The sequence below is a fragment of the Rhipicephalus sanguineus genome, chromosome 5 (assembly GCF_013339695.2).
Source record: "Rhipicephalus sanguineus isolate Rsan-2018 chromosome 5, BIME_Rsan_1.4, whole genome shotgun sequence".
Classification (NCBI taxonomy): Eukaryota; Metazoa; Arthropoda; class Arachnida; order Ixodida; family Ixodidae; genus Rhipicephalus; species Rhipicephalus sanguineus.
Genome location: NC_051180.1, coordinates 4,770,694 through 4,787,103, shown reverse-complemented (window position 1 = coordinate 4,787,103; position 16,410 = coordinate 4,770,694). Strand labels below are relative to the sequence as shown.

The window sequence follows — 16,410 nt, the reverse complement described above, 5'->3', positions numbered from 1 at the left end:
CTGAGCCGCCGACTGCACGGCCGTCTACCAACATGCAGATCCTTTCGGATGTAATCTCCGAGTTTCCAGATGTCTTCAGCTCGGAACTAGGCCTCATCAAAGGACCTGCGGCGCACCTGCAGCTGAAGGAGGGAGTCACACCCAAGTTCTGTAAGGCCCGCTCTATTCCTTTTGCGCTACGCGACAAAGTATCAGAAGAGCTGGATAGGCTGGTGGCACTAGGCGTTTTGTCACCGGTGCCACATTCCGAATGGGCTACGCCCATTGTACCAGTGCTTAAGAAGAACGGCACCGTTAGGATTTGTGGCGACTTTAAGGTCACCTTAACCCTTTCAGCCCTGAATTTTTTATTTTGGTCGGGGACTGTTTTTGTGCCTATTTTCCTAATAGTTATGACCTCAGAAGATCAAAAACGAAAAATTGAGCCAGTGGTGCAAGTATTAATTGATATACAGACATGACATCAAATTAGGTCATCAGGGCTCAGCGGTTGTGAAATAAGTAAAATGGCATCTTTTTTCCTGCTATTCACTAGAGTACACAAAATGTGAGCAACGTCTCATTTTTCAGTGTGATACTCATTGAAACAGCTTCGGTACGTCGATCCGAAAATGGCGCTTACCCACCTCAGCTGACCCGCCACGGCGTCACCCATGACTTCGGTCAAGCTTCTTCTTCTTTGCTGCGCCCAGCTCCGCAAGCATGTCACAATTTTGGTGTCAATAGCAGTGGGGATCATTGAAGAAATATTCCCCCAAGAATGGGCAGTTTTGGTTTAATTTCCGAGGTGCTAGGGGAAATGTTGTGTGATGGTGTCAATTGACACCGCCAGGGCCGAGAGGGTTAAATGCGGCATGTGAGCTGGAACAATACCCATTGCCAGTAATCAATGACATGTTCGCGTCCTTAAACGACGGCAAGCATTTCAGTACACTAGATCTAAGGGATGCATATAACCAAGTTCCGCTTGATGACGAATCGCGCCAGATGTGCGTAATTAACACGCACAAAGGTCTTTTCTGCTACAACAGATTACCTTTCGGCATTGCCTCTGCGCCAGCCATTTTTCAACGTAGGATGGAAACTGTTCTGCAAGGCTTATCCGGCGCGCAAGCTTATCTGGACGATGTCTTGGTGTCCGAAAAAGCAGGAAGGGACGACGTGCTCAAAGTCGTTCTGCAACGGTTCCGGGAGAGTGGTGTTAAACTACGCCTTGACAAATGCAAATTTCGGCAGGCGTCTGTTACCTATCTTGGCCATCGAATCGATCAGCAAGGGCTGCACCCAATAGAAGAAAATATCGAAGCAATCGTTGATGCTCCCAGCCCGAAAAATGTAGCCGAGCTTCGTTCGTTTCTTGGCATGATCAGTTTCTACTCAAGTTTTTGCCGAACCTATCGTCTCTGCTCGTTCCATTGTATCGGCTACTGGAAAAAAAAGAGACGTTGGGACTGGACAGAACAACAACAAACCGCGTTTGACAAAGCAAAACAGTGTTTGCTGCAAGCACGGGTATTAGTGCACTACGACCATTCACAGCCGCTGAAACTAGAGTGCGATGCATCGCAAAGAGGCATCGGCGCAGTGCTTTTTCACACAAAAGGGAACAGGAACGAGCCTATCGGGTTCCGTTCGAGAACATTGTCGAAAGCAGAACAAAATTATTCACAACTTGAACGAGAAGCGTTAGCCCTGGTATTTGGAGTAATGAAGTTCGGTGATTATCTTCTAGGCCGAGAGTTCATCCTCGTCACAGACCACCAGCCACTCCTGGGCCTGCTGAGATCGGATCGGCCAACTCCACCGCTGGCAGCTGCTCGTATACAGCGCTGGGCGCTGTATTTGGGCGGAATCCGCTACAAGCTGCAGTATTATCCAGGCAAGCAGCTCCTGAACGCGGACGCCCTCAGTAGGCTGCCACGAGAAACTTCGGAGCCAACCGCGGACGGCGAGCCACCCGAGTACGTTCTGGCCCTCGCATCCGTACAGGAAAGCGCAGTCTCGACAGCGGAATTGCAGGCGCTAACCGCCAGCGACCCTGTACTGGCCAAGGTTGTGCAGTACACAAGGAATGGATGGCCTACAAGCGCTAAAACACTTGAACGAAGATTACTCCCTTTTTTCGACCGCCGACTCGAGCTTTCGCTGGCCCACCGGTTGCTCTATTGGGGCCGTAGGGTTGTCATTCCAGACAGCGCGCAGCATAGAATGTTGCACATGCTGCACGAAACTCATCAAGGATCATCGGCGATGAAGGCAATCGCTCGGTCGGCTTTCTGGTGGCCTGGAATGGACAACGACATCGAACAAGTGTCAGCGAGGTGCACAAGCTGTATTCAAAATCGACCCATGCCGGCATCTGCCCCGCCAGTTAGCTGGCCGACATGCCAGGAAAGCTGGTCGAGAGTACATGCAGATTTCGCGGGGCCAATAAATGGAAGAATGTCCTTGTTCTTGTAGATGCTCACAGCAAATGGATCGAGGCCGTACCAATGAAGCAGGCGACCACATCTTCGACTATCACTTGCCTGCGCAGCTTGTTCAGCAGGTTCGGCATTCCGCGCACCCTTGTTTCAGATAATGGAACGCAGTTCACTAGTCAAGAGTTTGCCGATTTCATGAATAAGAACAACGTAACTCACCTGCGCACGGCTGCGTTTCATCCCCAGTCGAATGGCCTTGCAGAGAGAGCTGTTCGAACCGTGAAAGATGGGCTGAAGAAGATTAACCAGGGCCGATTAGAAGATTGCCTTTGCAGACTACTCTTCAATTACCGGAGAACACCCCTCGCATCGGGCAATTCTCCTTCGGAGCTTCTGCTGGGATACCAAATTCGGTCTCGTCTGGACACGTGCTTTCCTCCCTTGATTGCAGGAAGATCAGGTGAATCAGATGAGTGGACCCTGGCACCGGACGCGAATGTTTACATCCGCAACTTTGGCAAGGGTGAAAAGTGGAAGACCGGCACGGTACAGTCGGCCGACGGAGCGAGGATGGTGACAGTCGAGACGCCAGAAGGCCTTGTTCGGAGACATGTGGATCAAGTTCACACAAGGAGAGACTCGGTTGAACCCCAACGTGACAGGGAAGGGGAGAGTATGCCTAATTCGAGAACTACGCAAGAAACTTCCGGATCAGGACCAAGCGTGAAGGCGGAACTCCGTGAGCCACCACACCAGCTGCAGTCATCAGCCCCAACCCAAGACCAGGAAAAGCAGAAGAACAGGGAACCTACAGTGACCACACAACTCCGGCGCTCAACACGACAGCGGAAACCTGTGCAGCGTCTCCAGTATTATTGATGGAGAAGTGTTGTAACTGAAGTGTAACACTTATCAGTTCTTGGCTCAGTTATAGCCAAAGCTTCTATCTCTTGTTTCACTTACCTTGTTTCCCTTTCCCTCTTTACTTTGTCTTTATATTTGCAACGTACACTGAAAAGAAACGCCCATTCTACGAGCTTGTCAGCTTGTGTCTACTTCGCTTGCGCCAACGCGCAGGGATCGACAAAACGATGTAACAAAGTGTCAGACGTGACTTAACAGAAATATTTCTCTGTAGTGGGACTAGGACCGTACACAACTAAACCTCGTCGCGTAACCTATAAACGACAGTCCCGAAGTTATACACCTAACCACAACGCGCAAGTGCATGAGAGCCTTTTTTTTTTAACCAACGAGCCGCTAAAAGGCTATATTCACATGAGATTTAATACTTCTCATCTTCAGGACAACGTCGAGTGCACTTTGCAATGAGCTTGAACCACAGAGCGGCACCTACACTGATATGACTCTCGTGAACGGACGGTACGACGACCACACACAGCACTCTCGACAAGTGCACTCACTGATCTTATTACAGTACATATACAGCCGATCAAGGTCAAATGCTTCTTTACATCGTGTTAGGCATACGTACGAGCGGTTAAAGTTGCACCAACGCAACGAAACAAACCGCCTTTTGGGGCCCTGCATGACGTACGCGCACATACAAACACATCGGGGCTAGCAGACGACGCATGGAGCAATCCACACTAGGCGCGCTTCAGCGAGTAGCCGCCAGGCGGCGACTCCGCTCGATCTCACGGCCAATAGAGGTGTAGACCGAATTATATGTGGCTATCCTTCTGGTCGAATTGCTGATGTTAAGGGGTGCGTGCGCTTTAAATCACCTTCAAAGCGTCATATTAATTTTTGCCTGGGCAGTGAGGGAATTGAAGGGACTGTTTGGCGTAGCGCACACCCACAAGGACAAAAGAAGGACACACACACACAGCGCTAATTAGCGCTGTGTGTGTGTGTGTGTGTGTGTGTGTCCTTTTGTCCTTGTGGGTGTGCGCTACGCCAAACAGTCTCATGGATCATAACCAACTAGCCCAACAAAGCGCCTTGAGCGAATTGAAGGGACATAACTTGTCCCTTTAACAAAACCCAAGACATCATTATTAATCATCATCAACAACTAATATCCTCTAGCGGACCATATACTGTGGGAATGTAACATGGTGCCGCCACCGGCGGATATTATGCGTGATCGCTCTCTCGAGCAGTGGAAGGCCGTGTTGACCAGCTCAGACCCAGTCGTAGAGACAAGGGTCGTGGAGTGGGCCACACAGGTCGCCGTCAACCTTGGGTTGATGGCCATCTAACACGGAATCGTCCCCAACTGCTTTCTGACGAAATAAAGTTTTTCCAACCATCCATCTAGCGGGACCGGGCCGGGCCTGGTCATGAACACGCGCGCCCTGGATAAGTTTAGTAATGAACGCCCGGGCCGGGCTCGGGCTGGGTTCGGTCATTTACGCCCGGGCCCGGGCTTGGAACCATGGGCTCGGGCTGGGCTCGGGCTTCATAAAGCGGGCCCGGGCCGGGCGCGGGTCGGAAAATCAGGCCCGTGCAGTGCTCTAGCAACGAGGCTTGGTCACAGCAGCGACGGACACGCGCACCTCGGTGCACTGACAAGGGCGCAGCAGAACTGCTAGAACATTAAAAAAAATCCTCTCAGTTATTATTCTAGCCCTGATAACCGCTGTGCGTGAAAACAACGCACTGCGCGCGACCGAAGAAATTTCAAGTGCTTGCTAACAGGCAGTTTTAGAATAGCGTACGCAAGGCTTTGCGTTAGCTTCCACTGCGCAGGCGTGACACGCTATCCTCTTGGGTAGCCACGATATATTTTGAAAGTAGCGTGCGCATCCAAGCAACGCTACGAATACCGTTCTAAAATCAGCCTTCGTTTTTTTTTTGTTTTTTTCGCGATGCCACGGCGCATCCGCCCTTGGCTTGTCGGGAACGTCCTGAAACGCCCTTTAATGTCGAAGCTTTTCCTTCTGGCAATGCCGGCTGTCCCGGCCCCGACCAAAACGGAGAGGGCAACACACGAAAATGGAAAAGGCGGATTAGCTAATAACACAATGAACGAAAGGATCTTTTTTTTTTTTTGCGATTGGCTTTTTTTTAGTAGATACAACCGAGTGAATACAACAGACAATTAGGCCAAGATTATTCGTTCCTTAGCTAGACGGTTAATAACTGCGGTCTGCTGAACGCAAAATCACGTGCGGGACAGAGAACAACGAACAGTGCACACGACAGGTGCCAATTAGCTTTTTTGTGAAGATTGCGCGTAATTCAAAGGTTCGGATCACACCGACGGCGAGTCGCGCACGTCAGCTCATTGCAATTCATGTCATAATCACTACCGTACAGCTAAAAAAAGCAAATATGCTGGATTCACTTGGTTATAACATTACGAAGCCACATTTCCGCCCTAACACTGCACTCGACGGAAGCTGGTGCGAATAGGCAGTCTGACACGAGCTCGCGTGGTCCCTAAACTTTTACGGTCGACTGTACAGCCGCGCCCACGTCTGTGTAGAGCGCGCGAGCAGCCGGTTTTTGTTATGTTTTTGTAGATTTACTGCATATGCTACCTTTAGGTAGCAGAGTTGCGCATAGGTCCGCCATCTTGCCCGCTGTGGCATCCGCGCTAAGCAGGAAAGCCACCTCTCTGGAATGTAGGAGCCGACGCGGCAGCTGCTGTTGCTGCTGTCCTCTCGGCCCAGCGGCTCCGTGCACCTTCTCGTTCGTTCATAAAGCGTCGCAGGCGCAATGACTTTCGATTTGAAGAAAAAAAAAAGAACGGAAAGCTCGGAGAAATAATAATTTGAGATGGAACAGGTGGAGATGGAACACTATCGCAAAGAATATTTTTGTTTTAAATGGAAAATAGAAAAAGTGCGACGGTCACAATTCTGGACCAATTAAATTCAGCCGAATTCGTTTCACGTAGTTTTTGATGCAGCGCTTCAAAATATTAAGTGAATGGCTCGAGAAGACAAGTGCTAAAATTATCACTGTGTTTTACAAATAGCGCAAGCCAACGAGAATTTCGCGTACGTCTAGGTAGATGTGGCATATAATAAATACTCGGTCATGCTTCAAGCTTTTATGCCGCACAGTGCTCGGAATGAATCATGCTGTTTTGATAGACCTGTAAGGTTCATATTCACACACATCGCTTCCTTCACACAGTCACTCGCGCATATTTTTACCGTTTTGTCCCGTTTGATTTTTAGCAGAAGACACCACCACAACAATGACAAACAATCCGAACTCAGCTGGACCGTCTTGCGCTTCGCCGGACGGCTTGATTTGGCTTGCTACAGGCTTGGTGGCGCGGCGATCGCCAGCACCTAGGCTGAGGGTGAGGACATGCGCGTCGTCTGCTACGACGGCCGCCATTGCGAATCCCGCTGCAGCTCAGCAGCATGCGAAACGCGCTACACAAAGCGCTTGCGGTGCGCGGATACGTCCGGATATAAGTGCACGCTACACTCTAAGACAAAATCGAGTATTTTGGGAGTGTTTCTGCCACACAACAACAATCGTCATCCACCTCGCGTACTTTCCTCGCGTTATCACCGCGGTCGCGGCACTTCCCGGTCACGAACGGCACGCGCGTTATCAGCGTGACATAGCATTCTTGACAGGAAAGTGACGAGAGCTGGGTTTTCAAGAAAGGAAAGGCGAGCAAGCCAGATGACGATTATTGTTGTGTGGCAGAAATACTCCCCAAATACTCGATTTTGTCTTAGAGTGTAGTGAGCTTTCTCTTTTTCTTTTCTTTTTTTGAAGCTTGGGCAGCTTTTATTGCTGTTGTTGCCTAAATTTTTATTAAGGAAGCATGTAATTCATGTAAGCTGACGGCGTGTGCATGAGTTATGTGCTAGAGGTAGACGTACACTCTGTTATGTTGAAAACGAATCCTCTTCCTTACGTCGGAAACGACAAAGTGTAAAGCCTTACTTAATTTTTGTCGTAAGCTCTGCATTCCATATACACAAATAATCGTTTAAAGTATTTGTATACATGTCAGCAGCAGCAGTATATGTATCTGAACACACACAATTTAGTGTTGAGAAGCTACCTAAGCGTGATTAAGGTGGCTCATTTTGCTAAGTTTGCAAACAATTTACTCGTTTATTAAAAATGGCATCATACATATTGTACACACAATAAAGGGCCGAGGGGCAGTACGGTGCGAATATTCTGCTAAAATGAAATGAAAGCTTCTTTATCTTTATTAGTGCTGACACTTCTTGCTCACAATCTGTAGCCGCCACTGTATCGGCACTCGAGGTGCACCTTGAGTCCTTACCAAAACGATGAATACGTTGTTAAGTAGTGTGCCGTAAAACTTTGCATGCGCGCAGTGTCAGTGCGTTTTTCCTTCTTTTTTGTATCTGCAGTTTCTTTTTCTGTATCTGCAGGTTTTCTCGCATGCCCAATTGCATGCACATTTTATTCAGTGTTTCCAATACTGTTTTACACTTTGTGCGGCAGATGCAAGGCGTCGTTTATTTGTCTATTTTATTAATAATAATATCTGGGGTTTTACTTGCCAGAACCATGATATGATTATGAGGCACGCCGTAGTGGAGGGCTTTATGAATTTTGACCATCTGGTGTTCTTTAACCTGCACTGACATCGCACAGTACACGGGCCTCTAGCATTTCGCCTCCACCTAAATGCGACCGCCGCGGCCGGGATCGAACCCGTGACTTTCGGGTCAGCAGCCGAGCTCCATCACCACTATACCACCGTGGCGGACGTATTTTTTAAGGCGAAAGCCTTAAATGCCTCATCAAACGCGAAATTTGACCACCGGCGTCCCGCGCCTACGGCGTCAGCGTACCACGACGTCGGGGACGAGGGATGCAAAAAGTAATCGTCACGTTATGACGTCACCATATGACGTCATCATGGCTTCACAAATTTTGGCGTGACGTCATATGCCGTTATCACATGACATCGTAGCTTGATCAAAAGTGGGCAGATCCCGGAGGCAGTGCAAAATCAGGTGAGGTGCCTCCGATCTTGGAGGCAATGCAAAACCGCGCTAGGTGCGCAAAAAATTAAGAAGATGGCTTTCGCTTTCCAGCCATCTTAAGCGAACGCATAAGCGACCCTGTGAGTTTTTATTTCATTAACTGGTTTTTCATGACGTACTCATTGTACAACTTGGCTTTGTTTCTTGTATTTTTTTACTGACATAGCGTGTCTACGGTACACAGTGCTTCCCCGTCTTCTTGTTGTTTTCATGCGTCTTCTTTGTATAGACGCTTCGCGAGAACTGTTTGTATGCGCAACCAAAGCATTTTAAGCATGTAGCTGATATCAGTGTGTCCATTTATTACGCAAGGTTAACACCAGCAGAAGTTATCCTTGCATGTGCATTCGAAATACCGGCCGGAAAGTTACGCTGCGAGTGCATAATGTGTTCTTCGGATGCCGCTTGTCACGTTTGATTTCTACTGACCAAAGAAACCTCGTATCTTCTAAAAGGATACAGCTTCCAGCGTTTCTGGAATGATTGGTGCACTGCCGCACACAACACCCGGCCATGGTGACGGTAGCGAGCGCATAAAACTGGAGGGAAACGAACGCCGACCTAGAAACCGCACGCGCGCCACGCACAAGAGACCAGGCGGGGGATTCAAAATGGCGGCCACGCTGCCGCCAAGGCCGAGGAGGCGGCATCTGCCCTTTCAAAAGCTGACACCAATCTAAGCGGGGGCGCGCGCATCGAGGCACTCTACGAGCACCCGCGCGGCCGTGAAGTTGGCTTTCCCTAAAACGGATGCATTTTGCGCACGTGAGCGCGCTGGGCGAATGGTGGCGCGAGCGGCGAGTTCTATGAGAGGCGCAATAGACCTTTTTCAAGCAATCCCAGAGCGCCCCGCGGGCGCGCGGAGCACTATGGGAAAAGTGTGTACGCCGAGCGAGCCGGCTGTTCGCTCGCCTGCTGCTCGTTGGCGCCGTGATATCGGTGGGACCAGAGCCGTCGATGGGGAGAGTCTGGCGAATGGGCGGGGCAGTGACGTCGCGGCGCGGCGATGACGCTGTTCACGTCACCGCCACGCCTCCGCTCCGGCGGCGTCCGCCATATATAGTCTTTCCGCGCGACGGGCGCATGGCTGAGGCTATGCACGCGCTGTTCATTCGTGAAATCTAGCGCTCCTAAACAAACTGCGAAAGCGAAATTGTGCACGAACATTGTTATACAAATTTAATGAAGAATATGGAGTGAATTAGACGTGTCCAAATCATCGTGAAACTGAGTTGTGCACGCCGAATCGAGTCCACGACGTTCTATGATACGCGATGTGCTTTTAGTACGCAGCTCTTAGGCGTCTGTTCCTGCGTTGTTCGGCATCGCCGTTGGCGTAGTCGGCGTAACCGATAGAGCGAACGAGGACGAAAGACAGCGAACGTGCATTCTGTCGATATCACGAGCCACTGGCCTCTAACATCGCTTTCTTCCTCCGTCATACGTGCTCGCCCTTAGGTCGGAACTCGTGCGCATGCAGGGCTGGTGGGTGCGCTGTTACTGTCTCGCTTGTCGTGACGGGGATGTCGATGACGCCTGCAATGCACAGAGTGGCGTGCGTAGCACTCGAGCACTGGCAGTTTCTGTGGCAATATGTAACGAATGTTCCAATGCGGATAGCCAGAAATTCAAACACAGTTCGCGTTGCCCCAACACAAAGCTGCGCTCAGAATTCGCATGAGGGAGTATCTTGATCACCGGTGACTTTTCGAGCTATGAAGACTTATGGGTTTGCGTCTATCTTGGTTTTTTTAAATGCGAAGCATTTCTTAGCGAACTTCTGCGACTTTGAGCGTATCTATCTGTCTATCTACATATCTAGCCGCCTACGAATTTGTGCTCTCCTGGCCGTTTCGTTCATGGGGTGAATACCAAAATTGGTATGGCATAATGTGACTGTATGACAAACATAAATGACTGGTCATAACATGAAAATCATGACATGCATGTCATGTACAGCATGATTTACATGCCACAGTATTGGTGCTCTTGCGGCCGTTTCGTTAATTTGATATATACCAAAATTGGCATGGCTTGACAAGAGTGTATGACGAACATAAATAACAGGAGTTATTAAAATCATGACACACGTGCCATGTACAGCATGACGTACGTGCCACGCTCATGGCGCGATGGCGGCCGTTCCGCCAGATTGATATACACCAAAATTGGTATTGCGTGATGTGACGAGCATATATAACAGGTGTGATTTTTGGAACATGTCACGTGACAAGTGTTACGTGAGAATCATTGCATACCACGCCGGAAAAGTCTGCACGTGTTCTGGCAGCAAAGTAGAAGATAAAGAAGAAGACGGATTGCGTGCCGGTTCATAATGATGACAATTTCTATTCGCCACTAACGGGGATTCTCCAAGCTTAAACAGCTCTGCTTTGAAAAGAAACAGAGATACCAGCGCACGTAATTGTATTAAGGCCACAAAAGCGCAAAAGCGGGCGTACACAAGCAGCTTGGGGATCTCGAGCCCTAAAATTCCCTCTTAGAGAATTTTAGTGCCGGGACCCCAAAGTGCCTTGCGTCTTTCTGCACCACATCTGGTCATGTGCTGACGTCATCGCTTGAAATCACGTTATTCGATTTCATGATGACGTCACAATCTTTGGTCGTATGGTCACGTCATTACGTGATGATTTTTGACATCCCTCGTGTTGGCGCCGCCCACGCGGGACGCCGCGGACGCCGGCGGTCAATTTTCGCGTTTGCTGAGGCATCTAGGGTTTTCGTCAGAGCAGGTGCAGGGCCCCCAGTAGGCGCATGTTGAATGAAAACAATATCTCGTTCGGCTAGTCTAATAGCGGACATCCTGTTGGTTTACTTTACAAAATCATTTTTCTGCTGAACTTCTTCGCGCTCTATACTTCCTAATCACGAAATTTCATCGAGCACATAAGGACTCCTTGCGGAAGCGCTTCTTGCACGAGCACAGACATCGTGCACTATATGTGCATGACTAAAAAGCGCAAGGCACATTCGCTTAGCACAGAGGCGCAGATTAATTTGCATGCGCGAATTAAACGTGAAACTGGTAGCATGTACACAAGCGGCAGCACAGCGGTAAATGACACCATAGGCTGACAGCCACAGAAACGCAGACCACATAACGTACAACACATGCCACGTAAATGCCGCAGCTGACGCGCGGCGGCACTAACCTGCGATATCGAAATAAATCTTCCCCTCACAACATCACGGTAACATCCCAAGCTCGTGCTCAGAACGCGCGATAAATTACGTAAGCGCAACACATCACGCTTGACACTTATAGCGTGATCGCTGCAAAATTTCAATCGGCCCAAGCAATCGAAACGCGAACTATAAAACTCCTTTTTTTCAGCGAGACAAAATTATTTTTAAAGTTTGTGCGCCTGAAAGGGCCCCATTGCACAACAAATAATAAGTTTGTGTTAATGGTACGCTGTTTATAATACCAGCAATACTCAAGCTAAATACTCAGTACGTATCTCGCATAGTACGGAGCAGTCGGTCGGGGTCCATTTGCTGCGTCTGATGTTTCTGATCCAAAGGCGTCGTCGCTTCTTTTCCTTCGGAGGCCTAAAAAGGCGGAAACGCTGCGCGCTGCTGTTTGAACAGCCAACCGCGCAACACCAGCTCATCGCACGCAACAAATTCACGCTTGAATGCGAGGAGCAGTCGCCATGAATACGCGCGGCTTCGCACAAGAGCTTCGTAACCTACGCGCGCTCCTCAGCGATCGTGTAAGTGCGGCACGCCGGCGTCTCTCTGTCGCGGCAGCGCCGGACTCCGCGCCGCGCTGTCGCCACTGCCGGCCGCTGCCGCCGGCGAGGAGAGAGGGTTTACGTCACGAGAAGAGGGCGGCGCTGAGGCGGAGCTCGGAGAGCGGCGAGATGAAACAATCGCCAAACTCTCCCGAAGGGTATATATGGCTCTGGGTGGGACCACGAAACGAAAAGAACACGTCGGCGCTTGACTATTCTTACGCCGTAAATGCTGCACACATCCGGACGCATCTGCATGTATATCTACGCATGAAATGCGAAAGGACTAACACAGTGCAGTGTTGGTAGGTATTACCGAGCGGATATGCATCGGATGTAGTAGTTAAGCAGCATGCGTATTATCTCGTGCCGATATCATCAAGTTGTATTAAATATGAGCTGGAACACCGAATTCCTTCTAAAAGAAAGGGCGTGCAAACACGGACACAAGGAAGAAGTCAGGGCACCAGAGACGCTGACTAATTCAACTGCAAAGGCGCACAGCGGCAAAAAAATAAAAGAAACTAAATCTTATCTGCGCATGCCCGTGCAATAGGCGAGCCTATCAATACGTGGGGGTCTACATGACAGGCATTTTATTTCTTCTTATGCAAGTTAATCGACGATTAACTCATACATGTGCTATCACTGCTATCGATATACCATGCCTCAATCATTCAACGCGTTTCTTCATTCCTGTGCCGGTACGAAACTGCGCATTCGTCCAACTTCGACGTTCTCGGCAATGTAAAGAAAGAGGTGAGCCTCCGGTTAGCAATCTCTTATGTTCCAATATCTCTAACACAGCGTCTGTCCTACGTGGAAGCGGCCGCAGCTAAAAGGACACCTGTACGGCAATCAGTGTGTTTTACGAAACAAATGTGGCTCCACATCTTGTCTATTGCTCGCTCATCCTTTCTCTGCACAACGGCACAAACCTTACCTAGCCTGTGAGATAGGCAATGAATGTAAGCAATACTTGTACGACACGTTTCTTCCTATTGAATTTCTACTACCATGCTCGGACTTCACAAAATCGACTTTTTGAAACGTTCAGCGGCAGTGGCCACTGCAACACGAGGATAACCTACATCTAAAAGGTGTAGATATCGGCCATCTAACCGAACTCATGCTTATTCAACGATTACTTGTAATGCACTGATATCAGCGAGACGCATCGTATTGCCAGAGCCAGTTTTTCGCTTGAGCATTTATGAACACTCTCGCGCTTGCCGACGGCACTTAGTAGCTATGGCCTTAAAAAGGCAATTTCGTATTGGTCCGGAGCACGACTATACATATCCATAGTGGTGGTCACATGTGAGGCAACACGCGACAACGCAACCAGCGTTTGTAAAATATAACATTTGCTGTGTCAAGAAATGGTGAGAAAAGCGTATCTTTTGTTACCTGCGGTACGAGCGACGCGCACGCTGTCTAATCAATTTATTTTACTTTGCTAAGCGCATACTGCCTCGCGCAATCTTTAAATATTAGAGCCTGACCTTGTGTTAGTCAACAGTGTCGGTGGGCATTGATCTCGAATGGATCCACGATTCACGAATTGTAATGACCGCTCGCGGAATTCGTTTAGGAAACCAAGTTGTATCTTTTTGTTTAATTTATGCCGTAGGGCATGCTGGGGCCAAAATAATAAAAATCATAATCACGCTTCCGAACCGCTCAGGTGGTCCGACAGTGGCACGCAGGAACACTAGACAGATGGAAATCGTAGAGAAGCCGTCGTAGTTAATTACATAAGAAGTTCATGACTGATTTACTCAGTAATATATTACACCTTGTCGCATTCACTTGATCTGACAAGTGCTGGCACGGCGTAAGCGGAAAGCTAGAGCGTGAGGCCCGCGCGCTCGGCATGGCGACTGCTGCGGCGTACACACTTTTCCCATGAGCGCTTGCGCGCCCGTTGGTGGCGTTCGTGTGCTTGAAAAAGGTCTGTTCTGCTACCTAAAGGTAGCATATACAGTAACTCTAGGTTTTAGTAGAGTTACTGGATATGCTACCTTTGGGTAGCAGAGTTGCGCATAGGTCTGGCTAGCAACCATGGCTATGTCGCGAAGACTCACTCCGTTTTTGCAGGCGACATGCCTACAGGGTCACCGGTCGACATGTTTGGCGTGTCGAATACCGGCGATTTACTTTAAGTTGAATGACTGGTGTCAATCCAGTTCGCTGCAGCGGCGCCATCGAGAAATACAAAACTTGGCCCCAACGTCAGCTTCTCTGCAACGCATGGTTGCTAGCGCCGTTTGGAAGACAGATGCGCAACTCTGCTACCTAAAGGTAGAATATGCAGTAACTCTAGGTTTTTGCTCTGCGGGGCGACACCTTAAAGCAGTTTCGGGCTCTGACATGGTGTGTAAGGAGCATGCGCGGCCTAGTAGTCTGGCTGACCACGAAGCCCCAAATTGCCTCAAGGTGTCGCCCCGCAGAGCAAAAACCGGCTGCTCGCGCGCTCTACACAGACGTGGCCGCGGCTGTACGCGTGCGTATCGAGCCGCTGGGAAAGACTACGTATTCGAGGGCTATGTTTTTATCGATATTTGTCGCAATATCTTATTTGCCAGCGCACTTGTATAAATACGTCTCCTGGTTGATGTCCTCGAAAATAGCATCTACGTTACAGCACACACGTTTCGACGAAAGAGTTGCCTTATGCCGGTGGATGGACGTTTCCTTCATAGAGCACGGATCCATGATAAAAGGGCGTGCAGACACGAGGCAACACGTCTCTTGCTATCACGCCCTGCCTTCTCTGACGTCATTGTCTCGTTCTTAACATGCAGGCCACAATATGAACACTCCGCAGTATGACTTTCTGGTTTTTAGTGCAATCAGCGCCACTGCAGCGTGCAGTGTAAATGCAGAAATCGGATACGGGCGCCAAAGCAGTCCTGCATGCCGGATGCGCAAACTCACTCTGCACTAATCACTGACCGCCCATCGACGGCGTCCACTTGCCAACAACGGATAGAGCAGAATATCGGTGCATAGCTTGTGCTGCTTGTGGAACGGAAATCTCGCCCGATATATATGGGTGATCAGCTGTTCGAGGGTCGTACCGAAATCATTCTGCACTGCGTACGTCAATGTTGAAGGCGCGTTCGCGCTCGTCGGGCTGTGATGTTGGCAGGCTTCGTCCTGTGCTTTGCGCATACTGCAAGTACATTCTGTGCTTGAACCACATTTCGCGCAAGTCAATATCACGCTGAAATATATGCAGCTAACAGTCGTTCGGCAGCCAGCCTTCAACACACACGCCTATGTGAAACCCGGCGTGATATATATTGAGAATTTCACGCATGAGTTATGTCAATGTAATTGCAGAGTGAGGACAAAAAGGGTCGAAAATATCCATATTGTCGCACCAATAGGCTTCGGTCACGCTGGTCTTGGCCGATCTTCGTCCGTCGAGATCGGTACATAACTAAACGAACTGTGAATAGTAAATGGAGGCGCATCCTAAGTTGGAATATGCACGCCCGAAAGCTCTTGCACATTGATGGTAAGACGCTTACCTGTAAGCGGTTCGTCGTCGAATGGCTGGGCCACCGAAGCTAAGCGCCACAGCAGCATCACCGCTATCATGGGCCGGATGGGCGGAGACATCGTTGCCCCGTTATCCGTCCCGCTTCTCTGAAAATCCGCAGAGCGGGATCACAGAAAGATCAAAGGAGACAGCCGAGGGCACATGACACGCGCGCACGCAGGGCCTCGCGTGATGAGCACAAAACTTGCTTAAGTCACTGCTCGCCGCACAATTCGAATGTGGATTCGTGCCGAATAAAAGCAGCACGGCGCACCGGCCGAGATGACCCGACACATAGCACACAGAATCGTCAACGACGAGCGTCGGCGCTCGACTGGCCGTCGTGCTGCCTGCTGCCGGCACTGCCGGTGCTGCCCGTCCGACCAACCCTCCGGGAGAGGAGCGCCACCTAGCGCCGCGATGGTGCGAGTGGCGCTCCGTCGAATGGGTGCGCCGTTGCGGCGTCGCGCACGGCCCCTCGAAGGCTGAGGACACCGACAGCTGACGGACAGAGATGTGACGCATCCGCAGCAATCCGTCTATAGACCTTATGCAAAATTGCTGCCATCTAGCGGCCGCCGTGCGCATTTCCGCCATGTTCAAGGCTAAGCCAGCTAAGCTCGCTCCGCATGTGCACACACGGAGCGTGCGTATCAACGTGTGGCGGCTGATAGGAGCGGCAGTGTCCCCATATTTTCTTGTGCCGTGTT

General features: G+C 49.8%; 2 protein-coding genes across 3 annotated transcripts in view; one reads left to right on the top strand and one right to left on the bottom strand.

Annotated features, from left to right (window-relative positions):
• Positions 1-16,035, bottom strand: part of LOC119393137 (nephrin) — a 609,317-nt gene extending 593,282 nt beyond the window's left edge. The window contains exon 1 of one of the 2 annotated variants that reach the window (XM_037659958.2): positions 15,690-16,035. In XM_037659958.2, coding sequence (XP_037515886.1) covers positions 15,690-15,780 — 91 coding nt within the window. In that variant the 5' untranslated portion in view covers positions 15,781-16,035. The remainder of the gene's footprint in view (positions 1-15,689) is intronic. The other variant, XM_037659957.2, reaches the window with a different exon arrangement.
• LOC125758685 (uncharacterized protein K02A2.6-like) lies at positions 850-3,829 on the top strand. Its single transcript, XM_049416125.1, has one exon. The coding sequence runs from the start codon at positions 2,385-2,387 to the stop codon at positions 3,300-3,302; it is 918 nt and encodes a 305-aa protein (XP_049272082.1). The 5' UTR covers positions 850-2,384; the 3' UTR covers positions 3,303-3,829.
• Positions 16,036-16,410: the final 375 nt, after the last annotated feature.